At 36.7% G+C, this 26,213-nt stretch overlaps 2 protein-coding genes across 2 annotated transcripts; both read left to right on the top strand.

Moving 5' to 3' along the window:
* Positions 1–320: 320 nt before the first annotated feature.
* On the top strand, positions 321–3,974 carry LOC141708620 (outer envelope pore protein 16-4, chloroplastic). Its single transcript, XM_074512336.1, has 6 exons — positions 321–475; positions 588–639; positions 751–782; positions 906–939; positions 2,999–3,066; positions 3,514–3,974. The coding sequence occupies exons 1-6, from the start codon at positions 401–403 to the stop codon at positions 3,646–3,648; spliced, it is 396 nt and encodes a 131-aa protein (XP_074368437.1). The 5' UTR covers positions 321–400; the 3' UTR covers positions 3,649–3,974.
* Positions 3,975–7,255: 3,281 nt separating this feature from the next.
* LOC141702243 (uncharacterized) lies at positions 7,256–25,928 on the top strand. The gene is made up of 3 exons (XM_074505937.1): positions 7,256–7,456; positions 24,896–25,324; positions 25,380–25,928. The coding sequence occupies exons 1-3, from the start codon at positions 7,256–7,258 to the stop codon at positions 25,926–25,928; spliced, it is 1,179 nt and encodes a 392-aa protein (XP_074362038.1).
* The last annotated feature ends 285 nt before the right edge of the window (positions 25,929–26,213 follow it).

The raw sequence follows: 26,213 nt of genomic DNA, 5'->3' as shown, positions 1-26,213 counted from the left end.
TCTTGGCATCGGTATTGTGGACACTTAAGGTCATCACCGTCGAAATGCCACTTTAGATATAATTTATAAATTATGATTTTAAAATGGAATTCCATCATAGTATCTATTTTACTGAATTAATATTCTAACACTTGTTAAATTATTTAAGGTATTTGCATATATATTTACTTATAAGAAAATAATCAGTAAAAAAACAATAACTCATTTTTGAGAAAGTTCTGATAAAAAGTATGGTAATACTAAAAATACCCGTTCGGTTAATATTTTTAATTCAAAAACATAAATGTTTGGGTTAGGTGAACAAGTTGGGCCAACAAAATTTAGCAAAGCCCACCGTTTTATTTTCGATAACAATAATGTAAAGAAATTAAAACGAGAAGAAGAAAGGTAGAAAACGGAGATGGAAACGGAAGAATTGACCGACGACACTCCCTGTTCTTCGATCGCCGTTGATTCCATCCTCCGTATTGGATATGTACTCTCTCTCTCTCTCTCTCTCTCTCTCCCCCTCTCCCCCTCCCTCGCTATATACATGAACAACTATCTGTACGTATTAATGCTGTATACACATTGGTATATTTTGGCAGGCAGGGTTTTTATGGGGATTGTGCTCAGCTCCTTACTCTGCTAGCAAATTAGGTTATTTTTCTTTTTCTTACTTCTTTTTATGTTTTTTTTTTTACTTTTTGTGATAAAAATTAAAATTTTAAGTTGCTGTTCTGGTTTTATTTTGTGTCTTGATTACTATAGGTCTGGCTGGTGTTCCTCGCGCATCTTTCGTGGTAATTTAACTGCATTGCACTTTTTTTGGTAATATCAGTTCATTTTTGGTATAATTATTCGTGTATTTGCGTGTGTGCTGTGTTGAGTTACGGTGTTGTGGCTCATTCTATTTTTTGCGACAGGCGAAGACAGTTGGAACATGTGGACTTCAATGTGGTAATTATATACTATTTTTGAATAACTTTCGATGTGCCTAGTGATGCTTAATATATCAATTTTTTTCTATCTCTACATTCGGTATTGCACTATGATGTTTGTGTAACTGCATGCCATTTGAATTTGAAGTACTTGGAATGTTGTTTTTCACCAATTGGGGCTGTTGCTGGTGTCATTTTACTATTAGTAGAACTTTTTTTGCTAGGCTTTTTACCGCTCTTATGCAGATCCCTTGTTTGCATTGTCACCACTATATGACACATTTCTACACCTGTTTTTTTGTGTTCGATTTTAAATTCTGGTGTTGCACATGTTTGTATTTTACCTGATACATATTTCATACTTAATAAAAAAAACATTACAAATTCTTCTTTGCAGTTTCTTTTAGAGCCGGTCAACTCTTTCATGCAAACATGAGGCTTTGAAGATGAAGCCTATCCCCCCTCCCAAAAAAAAAATCAGTGAATCATATAGCCAATCAAATACGATTAAATAAGTTATAATTTGGAAAAGAAGATGGGACCTGATTATGTTGATATGATATGCCAGATGAATTATAATCTTAAACTCATAGATCAATTCTCCGAAGCTAGGTTCAATTACAAAGAGATACACGAGTTATTTAAATAATATAAACTACCCTATACTAAGCGAAATAAGGAATGGAGAAAAGATAAAGGAAAGGAAACTTACCTTCACCTAAGACCTTAAAAAAGAAATATTTGAAATTTAAACAATATGCACTATAGGCTTTTTTTGGCGTCGCCCTATCTTGCTGGAGGCAGATAAAAAGCGTTTGATTTTTATTATAAGCATGACCTTTATTGATTTTAGTATAGGAGAGATCACATATTTAGTTTAAAAAATCTTTGCAAGCATGTGTTTTTTCATGTAAGACCCTGGGTTATAGCAGGTTTTTGTATTCATCCCTGTGATTCCTATTTAATAAAATAATTTACAAGTCTTCCTCTTCGAGGTGACAACTCATAATGGTGTGGATTTCTTTTTAGTCTTCCTCGGTTTTTTGTATGCGTCCGTGTGATTCCTATTTAATGTAAAAGCCTTCCTCTTCGAGTTGACAGCTCATAATGGTGTGGATTTCTTTTTAGTCTTCCTCTTTTTTTCTTGTGGTTCATCTACTGGCCATTGGCTAGCTCACGCTCAAACAATCTTGAGCTGTTTGACATTGATGAAGAATAATTTGGTTTTGGGAGCTTTACCATTACTTGTGAATCTGAAAATTAAGTGTCTCCGGAGGACAAAAGATGAAAATAGTTCAGTAGAGAAAATATAAATTTTGATAACTTTTTAAGGTTCAACTCTTGTTAGAAAGAAAAGGAGACTGATTAATTGCAGTATGAATAGGCATTATTGATGTGCAATATGTAGGAATTTTTTTCCTGTAGAATATATGTAATCTGTTTTAAGCATATTTTATCTTTCCTTGTGTATAACTTTGAACTGGACTATGTGTCTATGTGTTTATGAGTTTTCGTTTGTTATAATTATACAGTTTGCAAAGCTTGTAAACAGAGAAAGCCATGATATTTAGTTGATTACAAATATTATTGCAATTTCTGCCACCATTAGGAACATTACAGTCTACAATTCTGTAACTTAAAATTTTTGACCATTTAGTTAGTGGGTCGTGTACTTATGTGCAAGTTTAATTGGGACTAATTACTTGTAAATATGTCCATATAGATGGATGAAATGCATGAGTGAAAATCATAAAAGAAATAGGCCTACAAACATGGAAATAGCTGAAAGTGTATAAATGATAGAATGCAATTTTCATTTGAAATTGAAGAGAAATGCGTGGAAAGAAAGTACTCATTTTTATTTTGGAAGGAACACCCTCTTTATTAAAATTATGGTCCGTTTAATCCAGGTAGACACAACCTTGGACTTGAATAAGCACTGAGTATTTTAATTTGGCTTGATCCAAACACAACCTGTAAATTAAATTCACTCTCATGAATTAACCATACTCTCTTGTTTCATTCGGATATTATTTATAATCTCTTGTTTTATGTTAAGATTTTTCAATCTTTGTTAGGATTGTTTGCTGGAATTTTCTCCTTTTCAAGTTGTTGGATGCAAAGATATCGAAGGGAGAAGGATTGGGTAAGTCAGCTATCTTTGCTGGAACTGCTGGAGAGACAAAATTTATATGTTGAATTGATTGACCGCATAACGCGTTTTTTATTTATTATTTATTATTATTATTATTATTATTATTATTATTATTATTATTATTATTATTATTATTATTATTATGTGCATGGATCTGACCAGTTAGGCGTATTTGCTTCTTAAGACCTCTTCCTTGTTCCTACCTCCTACTATAAAGTTTTAAGTTTTGTATGCATCTAACTGTAACAGATTCTTGTGTATAATTGTGTGTGACAAGGTGTTGGTTGATTTTAACTATAATTACATTAGTTAGAACTTAGAAAAGCAAGTTCTCTGTCTAGGTTTATGTAAAAATGCTTGGATCCTGAAGTGTCAGTTTCATTTATTAATACGTAAATATATTTCAAATGGATGGCCTTATTCTATGTGATTCTGCAGGTAAATGCCTTATTTGGTGGTGCTATAGCAGGTGCTGCTGTTGGTGCAGGGACTCGAAACTGGAAACAGGTAGCTGTGCTTGCTAGTGTTGTATCTGCCACTCTATCGGCTGCTAATGGCTCTAAAGTACTATAAAGTGCATCTTTAGAAGAAGTTGAGGTAGCAGGATGCTGCACATACATTGATTCTTTTTCTTCTGTCGCTTGCTGCTTGCGATTTGAGGAGTTTTGGTTGTACTATGGAAATGACTAACTGAGTATGTTACTTGCCTTTAAGCAAAGAAGTAGTTTCAGAGGCTTTTCTAAATATCTTACCAACTTTTGTAGATTGGGTTTGGGTGTATCTGTAAAATAGATTATGCATGTCAGGGAAGAAAATCCAAGTATACATTGTCACTTGAAGGATAGTGTCTCAGAACGTGTGATTGTCAAATAATTCAAAGTCAGGCTTGTAAAATGATCCATCTGCTCTTTTCGTCTAATCGACAATTAACAATTAAAGGGTAATCTAAGTCCTAAGAACCTCACCCAGAAGAGGGAGCAATCTATACAGTATATAATGATGGAAATGAGGTATACCTTAGTATACCCTAGGAACCTCACCCAAAAGGGGAGCAATCTATACAGTATATAATGATGGAAATGAGGTATAATTGGTGTGTTTGGAAAAGAATTGGTGTGTTTGGAAAAGAACGCTATTGTAGTTTTTAGATTTGAATCATAGGTATTGGCTTCAAATCTTATCTACCAGTAACAAATATTTATATTATTAATTATATTTTACCAGCTTTATACCCGTGTCGCACGGGATAATTATAAATATTTTTTGATAAAAAATTTGAAGTCAAAAATTATTTTTTACTTTACTAAATTTTAATACAAAAAATTTATTCCTTAATTTTTTATATTTTTTAAGTATTTTGTATTTATATATTTAGTTATTATTACATTTTTATATTTTATCATGACAACTTTTGTATAGTATATTACTATTTTAAAAAAAATTACGCCTTTTAAAGTGTTGTTAATATTTATAACTCTATTTCATAATTATGCATAATTATTTTTTTATTTTATTTCAATATTTTAACATTCTAATAACATGTAATATATATTTGTACATATTTATTTTTAAAAGATGTATTTTTCAAAAGAATTTTTTTTTCAAACTTGTTTATTTAGTTGTTATTACATTTTATATTTGATTGTGAAACATAATTAAAGGAGTTTGATCAAAAATTGAAAAGTTGGTTGCAATTTGTACTTTACTACTTTTTCAAGTGTGTTTTTAATAATATTTTATAAATTTTCAGTTTTTGTAATAATGTGTACTAAACTTATAATAATTGTTTTTATTATTTAATAATATAAAAAGTTAATTTACACCTGGGCCATGCACATGAAAATTTATAAATAATTTTTTACATAAGAATTGTTTTTTGACAAAATGAGTTGGATTATCTATTTTTTTCATATGAATATCTTTTACCAAAAGTACTATTGTTTTTTTATTTTAATAACTTTATTTAAATGATGATGATTCTGCTATTCATAAATTTTCAGCGTATATATTATAATGTATATATATAATAACAACATACTCGGAGTAGATAGGGTTGGATAATGATATAATAGGTTAATGATTCATTATTAATTATAATATTCTCCCTCATCACCAATCCTTAATTACAATATTAGCCTCTGCGACCGAACCATACCTCTTTTAATCCCATTAGCCACGATGACCAAACCATACCATCTTATCTCCTTTATCGAATTATATATAGGATATAATAATAACTTGGTATACCACACCATACCATTTATCTCCTTTACTCCAATTATATATGTTATACCCAAAATTTGGTATTGGATCAATGCGGATCAAGTGCGGGTTAATTACAGTCAAACTCGGCGTTGCGTTGCAAAGGAGGGCATCAGGACGCGTCCATGATGCCTAGGACGCGTCCACCATGGTGAGAGTATTCACTAAAGGATGGTTTCGTGGCAAAGAAGTTTGAAATACGCGCCTACGAGGTAGGACGCGCCCTGTATGTATGGAATGTCATACAAGCGTCCATGAAGGTCAGGACGCGCTCAGTGTCGTAGGACGCGTCCTGCGATGGGGAGATGTAATTTCAGGAGTGAGCTGGGGGCAATGCATGCATGGAAATGAGCAATGAAAGGTTATTTACACTAACGTATCTGTTGCAGGAACTCTTTGAAGAATTCCCTCCTTGAGACGGTCAAGGAGGGGGATGTCCGTGAAAAACTTGAAGGCCTCCAGTGGTATGCCTGATGATTGAAGGCCTCCTCCCGTATTCAACGGGTGTCCTCGTTGGGGATACGGGGTCAACTCTGGTATGTGCTCTGGGAATTCTGTTCTTGTATTCAACGGGTGTCCTCGTTGGAGAATTTTGGAGTCATCCTGCACTTTGCACCCAAGAGCTTGGGATGACCTGTCCTGTTATCTGGTGGGTTATCCTCATTCGGGGGATAGGCACGCATCCGGAATTTGGGATGAACCGTGGCTATACCTGCGTCCGTAAATCAAGGGAGATAGCTGTAACAGAGTATTATCCTTGCGCAGGGAGATGCATTATCCGTGAAGTACTACGATTACGAACGAGTCTTGGGCCTTCGCGGTTGGGCCTCATAGTTGGGCATTCCTAAAGCTAGCGTAAGATGGATTCTGGATGGGTTTCTACCGGGCCTAGGAATAAGAAGTTTAAGCCCATTAGATTTCTTGTTCCCCAAGAACTACGTCAGGCTTGATCCCTATATAAAGGGTACGCAGGCACATTGAGAGGGGTAAAAAATTGAGAGCTGAAAAGGAGCCACCACTTGCCCTAATCAATCTCAGCCACCAATTAACACACAACCACCATACACCGCTTGATTTTCCGGCGAAGAACCATCGTCATAGATCTTAATTCTGCCGAGAAACCTCAAACTTTGTTGTTACTGGATTCCTCCGTTAACAAATTGGCGCTAGGAGGAGGGGTGCTGATTAATATCATAGTCTTTGGAGGAAAAGATGTCTTACAATCATGATAGAAGTTCTTACGATGGAAGTGATAGCAGATCTGAAGGAGAGGGCGAGGGAGGCTACACTCGCCATGAACCCTACGTACCCAGAAACATGGAAGATCCTTCGAGAGCTTCATATGTGGGAGGAACACCTCCAGTTCTCATCAGCAACGCTGATATCTTGGAGCAGCTGTACCGCATGGGGGACACTCTGAACAACTTTCACTCAAGGCTGAGTACGGTGGAGCGTCGCAAAACGAGGAGGAGTGAACGTTTACCCCGCCGTGGCCACGCCGTGGCCACGCCATGGGGAAAGCACCTGCGGTTGAGGGAGATGCCCAGGATGCTCGTGTTCAAGCCCGTGGAGGGAACCCACGTATCACTCCGCGACGCTTGGAATATTCTGATGATGTAGAGCCTATTGTGGAGTTTATTGATGAGGACACTGATGGAAGAGAGAGGCCTCACACCAACAATCAGGTTTTCCCGCATCCGCATAGGTCAGGGCGTACGATGGACGAGCATCGTCGTGCGGAAAATACCCAGAATCGAGATGAGGACAAAAAGACATTTTTCAACCCTAAAGAGAAGGCTTGACATAAGGTTGGAAGACGATGATTTGAGAATATTGCTGCTAGAATGACAAAAGGAAGGAAACGCTGGAGAAACGAGGCCCCGTGATACGACGCGTGTGCCCCCTACATATTCAAGGGATGATAGGGTGCGGCACCGCGAGCACGAGCGTGCCCCTCCGCGAGGAAGGTTTGGAAATTACGGTCGAGGCTACCAAAGGAATGGACGAGGAAGGATGGGATACCAATATGCAAGGGCGCCATATAATGGGAGACGAGATGGAGCACCCTCAACTGATGAAGCACCTGTCGTCGTTTCGATGGCTTCTCACAGTGTTACAGGCAATGGGTACAGGACGCGTGCTAATGACCGGGACGACGTTCGAATTCAAGAGAGGTTGCAAAACAATGATGAAATACTAAGGCGTGTGAAAGGATATCTTCGATATATTATTTATTTTGGTATTTTTACGATTAACATAAAATTAAGAACACGTAGATCCTCTCCATTAGGACATGAATTTAATTGATCCAAATCAGAGTCAAAAAGTCAAACTAGCAAAATCATGTCTTTTAAACAGATAAAAGAGATATTCCAATTTTACAAAACATCAAAACTATATCTTTATGAAATATATCTCTAAGGAAATATGATCAAAGAAGAAATATTAAGATATGATGTTTCTTAGATCTGTGTTGCAACAGGAATATAGCAATAAGCTCGAATAAGGAATATTGCAGAAATATTCTTTAGAGGTCTCGTGCTATATCAAAAATATTTAACTCTTCACTCCAAAATATATCTCTACATATATTAAAAGAGTTTTTATTCAAAGATTATTAATATTTAAGGTTGGAATATTAATATCCAGTTCTGCAACTCATTTATGAATACTTACAGTAATTTTCTCCCGTTTCGAAAAATAAGCATTTCTCAGAGAAAATTATTCAAAAATACTAAAACACATTTCCTATCATCCAAATATATTTTATATATTAGGAAATATATTTTAAGTATTTATACAAGTCAAAACTTTGGTCAAAAGATCCATCTCCTTTATTTCAAGACCAACGATATTTTTATTCGGAAGAAAGGTTGATATAACAGTTTCATTTTTAGATAAAATACTTCCACATACTAGAATGACTTGAAATTTGGTATGGATCATTTAAATGGTATTTTCTAAGTATGGTAAAAATTTCGTAGCATTCAGAGAATTTTTGTCTGGGCACAAAAATCGAGGCAGTTGGTCCCACAGTTGACCACGTTTGACCTAGTTACCATTGACTAAAGTTGACCAAAAATTTTAGGACATCATTTTATATTATTTAAGTATTTATCATATTTTTTATGGTATTTATTTAGGATTTTTTAAGGTGATCATAATTAATGGTGTTTAATCCTTAATTAAAGTGATTAAACAATGATTAAAAGAAAAGGAAAATATATATTTAATATATATATATATATATATATATATATATATATATCAGCTGAGATTTGAATGAATACTAGTTTGTGCTTCCTTCCCACTTGCAAAAAAACACAACCTACTTGCCATGTCATCAATCCATGTGATCACTCCATCCACCATTCATTCCTTCTCAAATCTCAACCATTCAATCCACACAACTTTTCCTATAAATAAACCCCCACCCCAACCCATTTTCTTTAAGCTAAAGAGAGACAAAGTTTCTGGGATTTTTTCAAGAAGTGCTTCTCTACATCTCTTTTAAATTCTATACACACATCTCTTCTCAAAAACCTTCTCTCTCTTCTATATACTTATATATATACAAGGTTCTTGAAACCCAAGCTTAGCTTCACCCAACCAAGCTTTATCCCACCAAGTGAGCTCATCCACTACCACTTCCCGGCCTCCCGAAGGGCTGCCCAAGTTCGATCAAAGTGCCAAAATCCGGCCGAACCTCCGGCGAACTTTTCCGACCGTTTTTCAAAAGTGGTTAGTTTTAGCTTCTTATTTGAGTTCTTTTTATTTGAGCTTTGTACTTAATCTCTCTACTTCATCTTAAGCTCTAATACAAGATCTCTTATAAACAAAGTTCTCAAGAGAACTAAGATTCGAACTCGGAATTCGAATAAGTACTTGATCTTCACATAAATCATCTCAAAAAGAAGATCTATAAACAAAAGTACTTTATCTCCAAAGGGGAAATTATATTTGACCCAAGTTCACGAGTTAGCCAATTATTTTTATTATTGGATCTTGGATAACATTATTCGTGCACATAAAATATTACGAAGTAAAGTTTTAATCCCTTCTAACATCTCTAGTGTTCCGGGGGATTATAACTCGATCTATAAACACTTCGTAATTTGTCAAATATCAAAACGGATTAAGTTCACGAGTTAGCCAATTACTTGCACTTTATTTAATTGGATCTTGGCTAACCATTTCGTGCACATAAATTATTACGAAGCAAAGTTTTAATCCCTTCTAACATCTTTAGTGTTCCGGGGGATTATAACTCGATCTAAAAACACTTCGTAATCATCCGTTAAAATTAAGGACGAATCAAATCCACGAGTTAGCCAATTAATTTACGCTATTTAATTGGATCTTGGCTAACACATATCGTGTATATAAACAATTACGAGTCATATCGTATAAGCCCCTTCTAACATCTTTCAGTGTTCCGTGGGGTTATACTACGATATCTATAAAATACTCGTAATTATTCGTCCAAACTTCGAAAGCCCAATCTTAAGCCAATTACTTGCACTTATTTAATTGGATCTTGGCTAAGACTCATAAATCTTATAAACGTGCTTGAAGTTAAAAGAGTATACTTTGACCTTATAATCGTCAATATACAAGTATACCTTAAAACCTTAAGTTGATATACTTAAAGGTAAAATTACAACTCCGAGGTTGTAATTAAAGTATTCTTCGATCTATAAATATATAATCGAAAGAAGAAGAATACTAAAGAAGTCATAAACCATAAGTGCTTAATATAAAAAGACTTCTCATATTACTCCACCTATCTATTTAATCTATAAAGGAGTAATCATAAAAATACTTGGACTACTATTTATTATCTTAAAACTCAAGTATTCTTATTTTGTTTAATATTCTTATTTGAATATTATACTATTTGTGGGCTAGTATAGTAACATACTAGTTCAAACTATCTTTTTTATCCTTGGTTTGTGTTAGGTCACACACACTGTAGAGGGGGTGAATACAGTGTATAATACAATCAAATCGAACTTTAATATATTAAGTAACAGAAAACAAACTTTATTGAAACAATAAACTCTGTTACAGTATGGAACTGTTACCTCTCAGTGATGAACAAATATCACGAGAGCTGCTAGGGTTACAATGAATAATCTTCTCGAATATATTAACACTTTTAGTGTAAACCCTATGTCTGTGTTTATATACTACACAGTTACAAGATAATTGCTAATTGATATGGAATATAATTCTGCTTCCTAAAATATATCAATCAGATATCTTTTCTTCCAAGTATTCCATTCTTCATGGAATTCCTTCTTCATGCATATCTCTTCTTATGTTTATCTCGATCTTCTTTCTTTTAATCAGCTACTGTCCTTCTCTGATCATCCTTCAGCACTTAAGTTCTGATATCTAACTTCTGATGATTATCTCCTGATAATATAAGTACTGATATCCTTAAATCCTGACTTCCAGTATAAGTACTGATTAACAGTTAAGTAAGTAAGATCTGAAATCTAAACATAAATTATATTAGCCATGACATTATCAAATATATCTAACAATCTCCCCCAACTTGTAAATTAGCATAATATACAAGTTTAACAGATATTTGATGATGTCAAAAACATTAAGTACAAATGCATGAGAATTAGACTAGATAACTACAACTTACAGTCCTTAAAGCTTTACCAATATTCAACTTCTGATAACAACTTCAGTTTGTACAAATATCAGAATTTAAGCAGTTGTAGATCTTCGACTTGGCTTCATCATCTGATCTCTCTGATGTCAGGAGTTGTTCTGAGATAGTTCTTCAACAAACATTTCTCGGCATATCTGAGTTCATCAATCATTCTCCTTTTGGCATCTTTAAGCTCTGCAGTATCTTCACCAGTTTGAAAGATTGCAGCTCTGAGATCATTGATCTTTGCTTTTCTCAACTCCTGATCTAGTCTTATGACATAGGCTTTGTCAGACTCCAGATTGAATTCAAGTCCCTTAATACCAAGATATGTTCTGATCTGTGCAGTATTAGGCTTCATATCAACAATATCACCATTGTGATCTCTGTACTTTGGAATATATGTGCTGTCAGACTTAACAAAATAAAGCATTTTCTGTCTCTGAATCTGTTCTTTTAAGTAGTTTGCAGCAGTCCCTGTTATTCTGTCATCCACTTGAAGTAAGAAAAGTACATGCTCCAATTCTTCAAAATACTTCAATGGAATGGCATTTTGTCTTATATGATAAACCCTACCATCTGTCATGAAATACAACATGATGTATTCTTTCAAGTAGGTATGGTAAACCATCTGTACAGATTCCAGTTGATTCAATCTCTCAGGAGTTGCTCCAATACCTGGTTCACTCAAGGAAGTTGGATCATTAGTAGTGTTGTGTACTCTTCTTTCATCAGCACTTCCCAATCCAGTTTTATCTCTTGCTTCCTTTCCAGTGACTACTCTAGCTTCAAAACCACTTGCAGTAGTCTTCAAAGATTGAGTCTGTTTTGCTTTAGTGAATCCTGGTAGGAGTGTCTTTGATCTATTTTCTAATATCAAGTTAACTTGAGCTATGTCAGAGGTAACTTGCTTCTTCTGAATATCAGAACTTACAATTTCTTGACTCTGAACAACTTGAGCCATGTCAGAGGTTGTTTTAAGAACTTTTCTTGAAGTCAGAGCAAGATCATCCTTTTCATAAGTAATTTCTTCATCCTCAGGAGGTACATAAACCTTGATAGGTTCACCAACCTTTTCTTTACCCTTGGATCTTGGATCTATCTGTGGTTGTGATCTAGCCAATGTTGCTTCAGTATGTGTCCTTTCTTTGATCACAATGCCTTTGAGTTTTGGAAGTGGCTTTTTACCAGAAGCTTGAGATTTAGATGTGACTTTCTCTGATTTAAGTCTGGCTTCTTCTTCCTTTAAACTTTCCAAGTCCATTCCTGGATTTTCCTGAAGAAATAACTGTCTTGACATTTCCTCATCAAGATCTAGAAGATCATCAGAACTTATCCTTTTACCAGCAGCAGAACTTATTCTTTTCCCAGTATCAGAACTTGTCCTGTGACTAGCTTGTCTTGATGTGAATCCTCTACCTTGACTATGACCTCTACCCATTCCATAGCTTCCTTGATCATCTTTTTCATTATCCTTTCCTGTCAGTGTCTTGTCAGTCTTGCATTTGGACTTAATCACTTTCTCCCCTTTTTTGGCATCAGCAGGTAGTAGAAGAGAGAGAAGCAATTCCACTGAGGATTGGATTTCAGTTAGTTGTGATTGCTGAGAAGCTTGATTTTTCAGAATTTCATCAATCTGAGCTTGTTGATGATCTTGAGTCTTCTCAATATAAGCAATCCTGTCAATGGTAGGTTGGAAGAACTTTTTCTTATCAATTTTTCAAACTTGTTCCTGTTTGATAAAGTTCTCCTGAATCTTGTGTAGCTCTGCATGAGTAGTTGAATGAAGACCTTGTAAATGTTTATTACTCAATGCAGTGATTCTAAGCTGAGTTTTGAAATCATCAGAATTTAACATCTCATCAGCTTTAGTCAAGTTCTCAGCAAGATGCTTGTCAGTTGGAACACATGAAACTGAGTTCCATTCCTTAGTCCACTCCTGGCCTGCACGAGTTTCACTCCAAGGTACTGGTGCTTCTCCGGTAACAAACTTCTTAACCAGTTCAGACTTAGGAAGAGTCTGTTGAGGAGTAAGTCCTGAAGGACCTGCTTCATCAGCATCTACAGTTGGAGCAGCATCACCATTATCTCCAGCATGTGCAGCATCAGAACTTAAAGAATCAGTATCTTCTGATAAGACAACAGTGTGAGTAGCAATGGAGGCTTCAGCATCCTCTAATTGCTGATCTTGTTCTAACTTCTGATCAACAGCCATATCCTGATGCTCACCTAAATTCTGATCATCAGCATCTTGATGCAGAGAAGGTGTTGTTGATAACTCTGGAGTTTGAACAACATCAGTAACAAGTGTTGTGGAAGGAATATTTGTTGTTGGAGCTTCTAAGAGAATTACTGCAGGCACAACCAAGTTTTGAACATCAATATCAGCACTTGTGCCTGGATCAACAGAAGACACAGAGGGTGTGTTAGCCTTTTCAGAAACAACTTCCTGGGATGGAGTTGATGGAGAAGAAGTGACTGGAGCAAATTCCTTGTCTTGTGAGATTAGAGATTCCTGATCCCCTTCCTTAGCTGCTTCCTCTTCATCATCTGAAACTGGCCTTTTTGCCCTCTGTTTCTTGTATCTCGTTGTTGATTTGGATTCCTTGGGAGTTTCAGGAACTGTCATTCTTCTAAGCCGTTTGAGAAGCCTAGATCCCCCAATTCCAGAATCCTTCTGAGAAGTCACTTTCTCAGCTTCACCTACAACAGCTTCGGAAGAAGGAACCTGTTCCTCAGTATCAGATTCATCTCTCAGTACAGTCCTCCTCCTCTTTTGAGGTGTTTGAGGAATAGTTTTTATTCTTTTTGGCTTGGAGGATTAGGGTTGAACAGTCTGTGAAGTAGAGAGATAGGATTTGAGATAAGTCCTGAGGGTAGGTTGAGTAGTATGAGAGGTAGTTGCTGAGGATGATGGTTTTTGGGTGTTTGTGGTTGGTTGGACATCAGAGTAAACAGATCTATAAGTATCAGGATCAGCATTTACTAGGATCTATTTTACAGACTGAGGAATCTGTAATGGTCTAACCACTTTTTTCTTAGTATCAGCATTTACCAGATCATTAAAATATCGTTTTGCAACTCTAAAAGGTGGGGTTGAGGAACTGACTAATGGAGGTTCATCAGTACAAAAAGTATATATGAGTTGACAGAATCTAGCAAAATAAACAATATTTCTATCCTCTGTCATCCTATCCCCAATAAAACTAATTATTCCAGTTGCAAAATCAAAATGAGTTTGATGGATAATAGCATACCCTAAGTGCTGACTCAGAATTGGGATAGCATCAAAATTCGAACATTTGATCCCAAAAGCTTTGGTGATGCAGTCAAAGAAAAAACTCCATTCTCTTCTGATATTGGCCCTTTTTAACTGCCCAAGCTTTGCCACACTCTTTTCATATCCCAAATCAGCCATTAACTCCTGAAGTGCTGATTCCTCTGTAGTTGAAAAAGTACAATTTTTTGGGAGATGTAGAGCTTTGCGTATTGTACCATGAGTGACTGCATAAGATGAATCACCCACTTCAAAAACAATACTGGGAGTGCCATATTTACCACCATCATCAAAGTGCCCAGTCCGCCAAAACGTCAGAACTTGTTGACTCGAAAAGACTCCAGGCTGAGTTAATGCATACCTAATCTCACTGTGTGCAAGAAGATCTTGCACAAAATGCAATTCAGATGGAGCTTCAGCATGATCAAGAATTGCAGCATAGTTGTTTGGAACAAACTTAGCTCCATCAATGATTAAATCCTTAGGTGCCATGTGAAAAATTGAGATTCAAAAGTGCTTGTTAGGTGTTTGATAAAATGTCTGTATGAAAAACCAACGTGAGAAGAAAGAGAGTAAAAGTAAGTAAAGAGAAAAAAATACGAAGAAAATAAAGGATTAAAGAAATCCTCTCTCTGTTGTACTTATACTCTGAACAAAAATGTTACCGTTGGACACCTGTCAGACATGTAGTTTAACGGATAGTTACTGGGCTCGAGAAAACAGGAATCATTACTTACTCAGTTGCCTGTTTTCAAGGAAAAACCGTTCCACTTACCCAGATATTCCATTAATCAAGGTAAAACAGTATTATTTCAAAATTGAAACCGTTCCCACTGAGTTAATTATTTTTCACTGCATCATTAATATTCGGAAAACAAATCACGTAAAAATGACCAAGATAAATGAGATGAGTAAGTGCTGATAAAAAAATCAGAACTTAAATTAAAACAGAATTTATATGGTCATCAGAATATCAATCAGGATTTAGCAATGCATTACTAAATATCTTAGAGACAAAATCTTGAAGCAAACACAAATTTCATTAATATATCAAGAGAATATATTTATGAAATTGAAATTACATCAGTACTTATACAAGATTTCCCTAAGCTACGAAACCTAACATCAACAGCCTTAGTCCTAGCTAAGAAGCCTGACAAAGCTGATGATGAAGAAAAACAGGAAGAAGACAAGATTAAATCATTTCTTCTTCTTCCTACTCTCGACAAATAGAATGGCGAGTCTGATGATTCGCTCTTGCTGGCGGAGAGCTGCCAGTCTTTCCTCCTCCATGCGCTCCAGATGGCGATGGTAATCCATATAGAAGAACAGGAGGTTTGTCAGTACCTCCTGTGGGACAGAGTCCCATATCTCCTCAGGAATGACTGTGACATGCCATTCCTGCTGCCAGTCGGCACAGCTTAGCTCCATATTGAAGTTTTGGTAGTTCAAAAACATGTTGTATCTGACCATTGTGTTTTTGAAAGAAAAAGTATGAAGATAAGTGTGTGAGAAGAATTTGATGGAAAGGCTGATGCGAAGTGGCTGCTTATAAAGGCAAGAGAATGCCAGGAGACGTAAAAGTATTTAATGCTGACATGTAGAATTAATTCTACCTCGTCTCCCTAGACTTTGAAAAAGAATAACATTCATTGGAAAGAGGAAACATGGTTTAAAGCGCACAACAAACAAGTAACATTGGACTGTTCAGGTACAAATACCATTAACCCTAACCATAGTGACTATTAATCTTCCACTTCAACATATTCAAATATTAACTGAGACTGTTATCAAATTTTATTCACAGATAAGTCAAGTAAAACATTAGACTGTAATATCAGAACTTAGACTTATATCAGAACTTAACAGTCATCAGAACATAATTTCTGAACTCGAAAAAGGAATGTCTATCTTAGTAAGTTCTTATACAAGTTCTGAGTTATACTCTTCAGAACTTAATCATCAGAATATGCAACCAGAGCTTGTCCTCAGAATTTGTGCATTAATGACACAATGACTGTTTATCTAAAATAACACAGACCACCACAGAAATTTTCATCATTCAGGTGGAGTGATTAGTGTGTGCATTAAGCTAAATAACAGACAAAGAGTAAGGTCTGATTCACTTCAGTACATCTTAGAAATAAGGCATAACTAAAATTTTGCTAAAGAGCTGTCATTGTCCTGAAACCTACTGATGAATGAGTTCATGCTTGAGTCCACCTCAACTATTTTGTGCTAATTTTATGCATCTTTTGAAATTCTATTTTACAGTGGCTTCTCAGTGTAAGTGAGTCACGACTGCTTATAAGAGTTTATGCTATTATCAGAGTATTTCTCCAGTAATCATAGAGTGTGAAAAGTCACCAAGAAAATTTGCTTTTCTAATGCATATTTACTTAATACCAGCAATGCACTTGGGTCGTCCCTTCCACATTTTTACTCTAGATCTCAAAGGAGTACCTGATTTTATTCTTTGAACTTTTTGCTTTTTCTTTTGATAAGTGAGGTTTATCAGCACTTAGTACAATCAGCAGTTTTACTAGTATCAGAACTTAACAGATGAGTAGCACTATTCTAATTTATGACTTAGTAATAAGATAAACAAAGTAAACTCAACTAAGCTCAATTATCAGAATTTGCTAGTGTCATAAGATTTCCACTGAAATAATTACTTCTTACATGGAATCATTTGTTTATTGGAGACTACTAGGTCAGTATCTAGCACAGTTATCCTCATAGGATTGAATAGTTACTTGAACAGACATATCACTTATCAGAGTTTAGAAACATATATCAGACAACAATCAGTACTTAAACGTGTATTTCAATTAAGCACAGAATAAACAAAGAGATTACATTCTGTAAATACTGATCATAAAGTCTGATGCATCAGAACAAAACTAGACATATTTAGAAAAAGAACCTGAGACCATTCCAAGTTCATTTACCAATCTTGTAAAAGTGGCTTCACATAGTGATTTTGTGAAGATATCTGCTAGTTGTTGATCTGTTGGAACAAAGTGCAATTCCACTGTACCTTCATCCACATGTTCCCTTATGAAGTGGTACCTGATGCTGATGTGCTTTGTCATAGAGTGTTGAACTGGATTACCTGTCATAATAATAGCACTTTGATTATCACAGTAAATAGGGATTTTGAAATATGTTAACCCATAATCCAGTAACTGATTCTTCATCGAAAGAATCTGTGCACAACAGCTTCCTGCAGCAATATACTCTGCTTCTGCAGTTGATGTGGAAATTGACTTTTGTTTCTTGCTGTACCAAGAAACCAATCTGCCTCCAAGAAATTGGCAGCTTCCACTTGTGCTTTTCCTGTCAATTTTGCAACCTGCAAAATCTGCATCTGAGTAACCTATTAGTTTAAAATCTGATTCTCTAGGATACCATAATCCCAGAGCAGCTGTTCCTTTAAGATACTTAAAGATTCTTTTTACAGTTGTTAAGTGAGGTTCTCTTGGATCTGCTTGAAATCTTGCACAAAGACAGGTAGCATACATGATATCAGGTCTACTAGCAGTTAGATAGAGTAGAGAGCCAATCATACCTCTAAGTCAGTAATATCTACTGATTTACCGGTATCCTTATCCAGTTTTGTTGCAGTGGCCATAGGAGTGGATGCACTTGAACAATCTTGCATTCCAAATTTCTTCAGCAAGTTTCTGGTGTACTTGGTTTGACAAATAAAAGTGCCTTCTTCATTCTGCTTGACTTGAAGGCCCAGAAAATAGCTAAGTTCCCCCATCATACTCATCTGATATCTTGACTGCATTAGTTTGGCAAACTTCTTGCAAAGTTTGTTATTTGTAGACCCAAAAATGATATCATCAACATAAATCTGAACCAGAAGTAAGTCCTTTCCATGGTTGAGGTAGAACAATGTTTTGTCTATTGTTCCTCTGTTGAATCCACTTTCCAGAAGAAACTGAGCTAAAGTCTCATACCATACTCTAGGAGCTTGTTTGCGTCCATAAAGTGCTTTATCAAGCCTGTAGACATAATCTGGATGTTTGGTATCTACAAAGTCTGGAGGTTGTTCAACATATACCTCCTCCTCCAATTCTCCATTGAGAAAAGCACTTTTCACATCCATTTGAAAGACAGTAAACTTTTTGTGAGCAGCATAAGCCAAAAATATCCTTATGGCTTCTAACCTAGCAATTGGTGCAAATGTTTCATCATAATCAATTCCCTCCTGTTGAGAATATCCTTTTTCAACCAGCCTTGCCTTATTTCTTGTAATTATGCCATCACTGTCAGTTTTGTTTCTGAATACCCACTTTGTACCAACAACAGATCTATTCTTTGGTCTTGGCACTAGGGTCCAGACTTTGTTTCTTTCAAATTCATTTAACTCTTCCTGCATTGCTTGCACCCAATCAGCATCTTGAAGAGCTTCTTCCACTTTCTTTGGCTCAGTCTGAGAGAGAAAAGAATTGTAGAGACATTCATTTGAAGTACCTGTTCTAGTTTTGACACTGCAGCAGGATTTCCAATTATCAAATCAGGTGTATGTGATTTTGTCCACTTCCTTGTAGATGGAAGGTTTTCTCTAGAACTGGATGCTCCCCCATGATCCATGCTATCTTTATTTTCATTTTCTGATGCTCCCCCTGAAACTATGCTCTCTGAGTTGGATTCTTCAGTATTTAGATTTTCAGCACTATCACAACTTGGCTTATCAGAACTTGAAAAGCCAGATGCATGTTTTGATGTTTCTTGAGATGTGGTAGGATCTTGAGTATGCTCCCCCTGCATATGTGCATCTTCCTTTGGCGTAGTCACCACAGTTTCAATAACATCAGAGTTTAATCCATCAGAGTTTATAGTATCAGGACTTAGACTGTCAGGATTTTCAGTATCAGAATTTGAGTCTTCATTTTCAAATCTCAGCTGATCATGGTCAATGAAATCTTCAAGACCAGTAATCTTCTTGTCATTAAAAGAGACATTGATAGATTCCATGACCACTTTTGTTCTCAAATTATAGACTCTGAAGGCTTTTGTGGAAAGTGGATATCCAACAAAGATTCCTTCATCAGCTTTTAGATCAAACTTTGATAGCTGTTCAGGATGAGTCTTGAGAACAAAACACTTGCATCCAAATACATGAAAATATTTCAGATTTGGCTTCTTTTTCTTCACCATCTCATATGGTGTTTTTCCATGCTTGTTAATGAGTGTTGCATTTTGAGTAAAACAAGCAGTCTGCACAGCTTCAGCCCAGAAATAGGTTGGAAGCTTTGCTTCTTCAAGCATTGTACGTGCAGCTTCAATGAGAGTTCTATTCTTCCTTTCAACAACTCCATTTTGCTGTGGAGTTCCAGGAGCAGAAAATTCATGCTTTATTCCATGGTTTTTGCAGAACTCTTCCATTATCAAATTCTTGAACTCAGTGCCATTATCACTCCTTAAAATTTTTACAGAATCTTTGACCATTTTATCCAGTTGTTTGACATGATCAATCAAGATAGATGCAGTTTCACTTTTTATGTGCAAGAAATACACCCATGTGTATCTGGTGAACTCATCCACTATGACCAACGCATACTTCTTCTTTGCAATAGACATGACATTTACTGGACCAAATAGATCAACATGTAGTAGATGATAAGGCTCAAGAATTGATGATTCAGTCTTACTCTTGAATGAAGATTTTCTTTGTTTGGCTTTCTGACAGGAATCACAAAGACCATCAGGAGCAAATACTGACTTTGGCAGTCCTCTCACAAGATTTTTCTTGACCAGTTCATTTATATTGTTGAAATTTAAATGAGAGAGTTTCTTATGCCAATTCCAGCTTTCTTCAATTGATGCTCTACTCATCAGACAGATTGTAGAACCATTAGTACTTGTTGAAAGCTTAGCTTCATAAATGTTACCATGCCTGTATCCTTTCAGAACAACTTTGCCTTTAGATTTACTCACAATTTCACAGTGTTCTTCAAAGAAATCAACATGATAACCTCTGTCACAGATTTAACTTATACTCAGTAGGTTGTGTTTAAGTCCTGAGACCAGAGCTACTTGTTTAATTATGACATTTCCAAGATTGATATTGCCATATCCCAATGTTTTTCCAATGTTGCCATCTCCATAAGAAATACTTGGGCCAGCTTTCTCCATAAAGTCTGATAGCAGGGCCTTATTTCCAGTCATATGTCCTGAACATCCACTGTCCAGAACTAGAATATTTTTCCTGTTGCCCTGCAATCATAAAGACCACTAATTATTAGTTTTAAGGACCCAGACTTGCTTGGATCCTTTGGCCTTATTAAGTTTGTTAACATTTGCAGCGGATTTAGCATCAGAGTTTATGTTAACATTTTTCTTATCAGAACTTACACTATCAGACTTTGAATCAGAATTTACACTAGAGGGAACAATGAAAACTTTCTTCAAAGAAGGTTTTATTTGATAATAATCATAGTACAAGCTATGATATTCCTTACAAGTATAAATGGAATGCCATAAACTACCACAATGAAAACAAGGATTTTGTGGTTTGTATCTAACAGACTGACTCTTAACTCCTGATTTTGAAGGTAAGGAGTTAATATTCTTATTCTTCCTGCAAAAAGAAGCCAGATGGTTAGAACTTCCACAGTTATGACATATTTTCCTAGAGGCATCAGGAACAGGTTTATAATTATTGCTTTTATTCACACCTTCCTTTCCATTCCTATTTTTCATAGGTGATTTTACCTTGTTTGCATTCTTAACATCTTCCAGCTTATGCTTAAGCTGCTTCTTTGTCATTAAGCCTATGTTCACTTCAGCTGTCTTTTCCTATTTTAGTTTGTCAGAAGTTAATTCCTTTGTAACTTCTGATTTCTCATTTTCAGACTTTACAGTTACAAACTTAACATGTTTTAACTTTGGCTTTTGCTTATCAACAGGCTTAATTTCTTCAGTTCCTTTATCATTCTTATCTTCTCCATAACCTAAGCCCTCTTTCCAGTTTCCACTACTTAGCAAATTTTGAGTTGTTTTGCCAGAATTAGTCCAAGTCCTGATAATCTCTCTTTCCTTTTCTAACTCAGTTTTTAGAGATTCATTCATTTTTAGCACTTCATCCCTAACATAAAAAGCATCATCTCTATCCTTCTGAGTTTGATGGAACATGACTAACTCTTTTTCTAAGAAATCATTTCTTTTCTTAAATGCAAGATTTTCAGAAGTTAATCTTTCACATGTTAAAGTTTGATCTCTATAACTAACAAACATGGTTTTAAGATATCTTCTCAACTCATTAATATCATCAGTATGAAAAGCATAAGTAGTCTGAGGTACCTTTGTTTCAGCAGCTTCAGAACTGCTCTCAGCACTTTCTTTATTAGCATTTGCCATCAATGCATAGTTTTCCTCACTTTCAGAGTCTGAGGTGTCTGTCCAACTTTTCTGCTTTGTGACAAGAGCCTTACCTTTGTCACCCTTTACCTTCTTGCAATCAGGAGATATGTGGCCTTTCTCACCACAGTTATAGCATTTAACATTGGTGTAATCTCCTCTGTCAGACTTTCCTCCTCTGCCTTCAGATCTTCTGAAATTCTTCTTATCAGAACTTATGCCTTTCCTGGAAAACTTCTTTCCCTTCTTGAACTTCCTGTATGCAATCTTTGTGATTCCTTTCACCATAAGAGCACACAACTTCATCATCTCCTCATCAGCATCAGTCTCAGGCAAGCTTTCAGAATCTGAGTCATTATCACTTTCAGAACTTGATGACTCAGTTTCAGACTTTATGACAAGAGCTTTACCCTTGTCTTTCCTTGAGGAAACTGCTTTGGGAATTCTTCTTCAGCCTTAAGAGCAACTATCCTTGACTTTCCTCCTTTCCTCTTGCTTCTTTGTTCCATCTCAAGCTCATGAGTCTTGAACATACCATAGATTTCGTCAAGAGTTGTTTCATCAAGATTATAGTTGTCTCTTATTGTCGTTGCCTTCAAATCCCAGCATTCAGGAAGAGCTAACAGGAACTTAAGGTTTGAATCTTCAAAAGTTTGACAAATCTATCATATAAATCATTCAATGACTCATTAGTCTTTGAGTCAAAGTGTTCATACTCTTGAGTGAGTATTGTCTTCCTGTTCTTCTTAATTGTCTCCGTTCCCTGACACCTTGTTTCCAGAGCATCCCATATCTCCTTAGCAGTCTTGCAGTTGATTACCCTATTTGACATTACATTATCAATGGCACTATGCAATAAGTGTCGTACCTTGGCATCCTTAGCAATTGATGCTATATCTTCAGCAGTATAATCACTCTTCTCCTTTGGTACGGTCTTTGCTGCTTCACCTGCAACTGCAACAGCGAGCTTGGTTGGTTTGTGAGGGCCTTTCTTGATTCTATCAAGGTATTCTGGATCTTTTGCTTCCAAGAACATGGTCATCCTTACCTTCCATATGGGATATTCAGATGATCTCAGTATGGGAACCCTGATAGTCTCATACCGACTTTGAATTTGTGGCTTTGGAGGTTCTTCAGTTTTGGTAGGCTTAGTTGGAGTTTCTGTGTCAGACATGATTGTGTATGGATCTTTAGCTGTATGTGTGTTAACAGATTGGCTCTGATACCACTTGCTAAGTCACACACACTGTAGAGGGGGTGAATACAGTGTATAATACAATCAAATCGAACTTTAATATATTAAGTAACAGAAAACAAACTTTATTGAAACAATAAACTCTGTTACAGTATGGAACTGTTACCTCTCAGTGATGAACAAATATCACGAGAGCTGCTAGGGTTACAATGAATAATCTTCTCGAATATATTAACACTTTTAGTGTAAACCCTATGTCTGTGTTTATATACTACACAGTTACAAGATAATTGCTAATTGATATGAAATATAATTCTGCTTCCTAAAATATATCAATCAGATATCTTTTCTTCCAAGTATTCCATTCTTCATGGAATTCCTTCTTCATGCATATCTCTTTTTATGTTTATCTCGATCTTCTTTCCTTTAATCAGCTACTGTCCTTCTCTGATCATCCTTCAGCACTTAAGTTCTGATATCTAACTTCTGATGATTATCTCCTGATAATATAAGTACTGATATCCTTAAGTCCTGACTTCCAGTATAAGTACTGATCAACAGTTAAGTACTGATTTGTCCTGTTAAGTAAGATCTGAAATCTAAACATAAATTATATTAGCCATGACATTATCAAATATATCTAACAGTTTGTTTCGTGGATTGTCTTATTAGTGTTGTAGTGAGGTGAAGTGACGTGAGGTGATTCTCGTTCTAAGACCCAAGTCCTAGACGTACTAACGGGGAGTTAGTAGTCTTCGCACCGTGAAGAAGAGGAAAGACCCAAGACCAGATCACTAAGATCCAAGACCGACAAAAGCTAAGGAAGCCAAGTCCACACAAAGGATCTACAACAACTTTGAAGAAATAGCGGGGAGTTATTGTCTAAGATAAGTTGTGTAGGTAATACATTTATTTTGAGGCAGTGACCCTTGTATTATGCACCAAGACAAATACTTATAAAGGGTGTAAAGGCTTCTCCGCCTACTAAAGGAGCGAGTTTATTATAAGGGAAAATCCCGAGTCCGGGAGAGAAGCTCGGGGACTGGAGTAGGGGTGAGCGAATCTATTAGAGGTTGTGCCATCGCGAACCTGGATAAAATCACCGTGTGGTATTTTCTTTCCTTGCACTTTATTTTCCGCACATATAAACTGCATAACCACTCGGTAAAGTTTTAAAAAGGGATAAAATATTTTTAAAATGCCACAACAATTTTTAAATTGGTAATTAAGCTATTCAACCCCCCTTTTAGCTTAAAATAGCCCTCTTACGGGACCTTACAGCGTGGTCAGGAAGAACCTCGTGCACTGGGGAATGTCCAAAATTAAGATGAAAATTTACCACAGCCGCAACCTCAGGGCGAGGGGCGGCAAGATCCACCGGTACACCCGGGGGGTAACCAAGTTGAACAACCAGCTGTAGAGCAACCCTAACAACTTAACGTTCAGACCATTCCTGGAGTAGGAACATTTAATGTGAATGATCTTAAGAGGCTGCTCAATCATCTTGAAGAAGGTAGGGTAACAACGACCGCTCAAGCCCCATCCCCTTCATCGGTTGTAGTGAGGGAAGCACAGCTGCCTGCGTGATACATGAACACAACTAATGACTTACGTTTTCATGGAAACTCCGACCCCGTGGAATTCTTGGGACGTTTCAAGATTGAGATGGATGTCTATCAGGTACCTGACTTGGCACGATGCCGTCTTCTTGCGGCCACCTTTAGAGAAGGTGCTCAACAGTGGTTCCAAAAACTTGGTCCAGGAGTTATCACATCTTGGGAATAGATGAAAACCTTGTTTCTGACTCAGTTCCAGATTGCGGTGAAGTATACGCCACCTGTTACCACGCTGTCCAATGTGAAATAGAAGAAGGGGAAAGCTTGACTTCGTATTTCAAAAGGTTCAACACATAGTCTACCTTGGTGAGAGGCGCAACTGACGAAATATGAAAATACTTCTTATAGCTGGTCTGCGCGTGGGAACAAATTTCTAGAAACACTTGCAAGGAAAGGACCCTGTGTCTTTAGCTGATGTACTTGCGCAGGCAGAATCCTTTAAAGCAATTGAGCAATCGCTTGCCGAGATAAAGCAGAATGATAATACCCATAACTCCAAGGGGCAAACTAAGAGGAGAGACAGATCCGCGAGTCCAGATTATCGGCGAAATGCCCGAAGCCCTAATAGGGTGAATGTCGTGAACGTGCGGAGAGAGTGGAGTCCGCCGTCGAACTATGAAAAAAGGGTGAGCAATGACACTCCGCTGACAACATCCATTGATCACATCTTTGAGGTAAATAAGGACAGAGGAATCTTCAAGAAACCAGACCGTTTGACTTCATGGCAGAGTAGAGACAAGAAAAAATATTACGAATACCATGAGTCTACCGACCACGACACCCACGAGTGTCGTCACCTAAAAGATGAAATTGAAGAATTGATCAAGGCTGGATATCTGGGAGAGTGGATTAACAAGGTAAACGACGCAGATGGAGCGACGACAAGGGGAAAGATGAAAGGCATCCCCACAGGAAGAGGATGTTGAAAAGCCAACAGAGGTTAAGTTCCCAAGGGCTGGAAGTATTCGGGCAATCTTTGGAGGACACCCATTTGTTGGTGATAGTAATCGGGCGTTGGAGAGAAATACTAGAGAGGCACGACACCCACCACTCACCAATATTCATAGCTTGGAAGATAGACCCCCAAAAATATTCAAAGGGGAATCTGCTGATATTACGTTCAGAAAAAGAGATTCAAGATGGGTACATCATCCCCATAATGATGTGCTTGTAATAACTATGCTTATTGGGGTAATGAACGTGCATCGAGTCTTCTTGGACAACGGGAGCTCTGCGAACATCCTGTATTGCAGCACGTACAAGAAATTGGGTTTCCTGAATAGTGACATGAATTTTGAAGATGCACACGTCTACGGTTTTACTGGAGAGGTAGTAAGAGTTATGGGTTCGGTTAGGCTTCTTGTCACGCTTGGGGAAGGAGCTCTGTCTGTTACTCAAATGATAGACTTCAAAGTGCTAGATCAGGACTCCGCGCACAACGTGTTGGTGGGCAGGCCTTGATTGCGAGCACTCAGGGTAATAACCTCGATACATCATTTGATGATAAAGTTCCCAATGCCTAACGGAGTGGGCAGTCTGAGAGGGTCGCAATACGAATCACGTGACTGCTATCACAAGGCTTTTAAAGAATTTCACAGGAGAAGGTATGAGGGAAAGGGTCTTCCATTTGAAGATGCGGCGGATATCCAGGCAAAACCAAGTGGAGAGATTCATGCCCATTATTTTGTGGAAGATCTAGAGGAAGAAGAAACTCATGTCACCGAGACCCCTACTTTGACATTGGGA

Source organism: Apium graveolens, chromosome 2 (genome assembly GCF_009905375.1).
Source record: "Apium graveolens cultivar Ventura chromosome 2, ASM990537v1, whole genome shotgun sequence".
Lineage (NCBI taxonomy): Eukaryota > Viridiplantae > Streptophyta > Magnoliopsida > Apiales > Apiaceae > Apium > Apium graveolens.
Note: the sequence above shows the minus strand (reverse complement) of the source record. Positions and strands in the feature narration are given on the sequence as shown.

Coding starts and splice junctions, on each gene's coding strand:
- LOC141708620 (XM_074512336.1), top strand. CDS start 401: ATGGAAACGGAAGAATTGACCGACGACACTCCCTGTTCTTCGATCGCC. Junction 940..2,998: donor AACATGTGGACTTCAATGTG/GTAATTATATAC, acceptor AATCTTTGTTAG/GATTGTTTGCTGGAATTTTC. Junction 3,067..3,513: donor ATCGAAGGGAGAAGGATTGG/GTAAGTCAGCTA, acceptor GTGATTCTGCAG/GTAAATGCCTTATTTGGTGG.
- LOC141702243 (XM_074505937.1), top strand. CDS start 7,256: ATGATAGGGTGCGGCACCGCGAGCACGAGCGTGCCCCTCCGCGAGGAA. Junction 7,457..24,895: donor GGCTTCTCACAGTGTTACAG/GCAATGGGTACA, acceptor GTACTTGCGCAG/GCAGAATCCTTTAAAGCAAT. Junction 25,325..25,379: donor TGGGAGAGTGGATTAACAAG/GTAAACGACGCA, acceptor GCATCCCCACAG/GAAGAGGATGTTGAAAAGCC.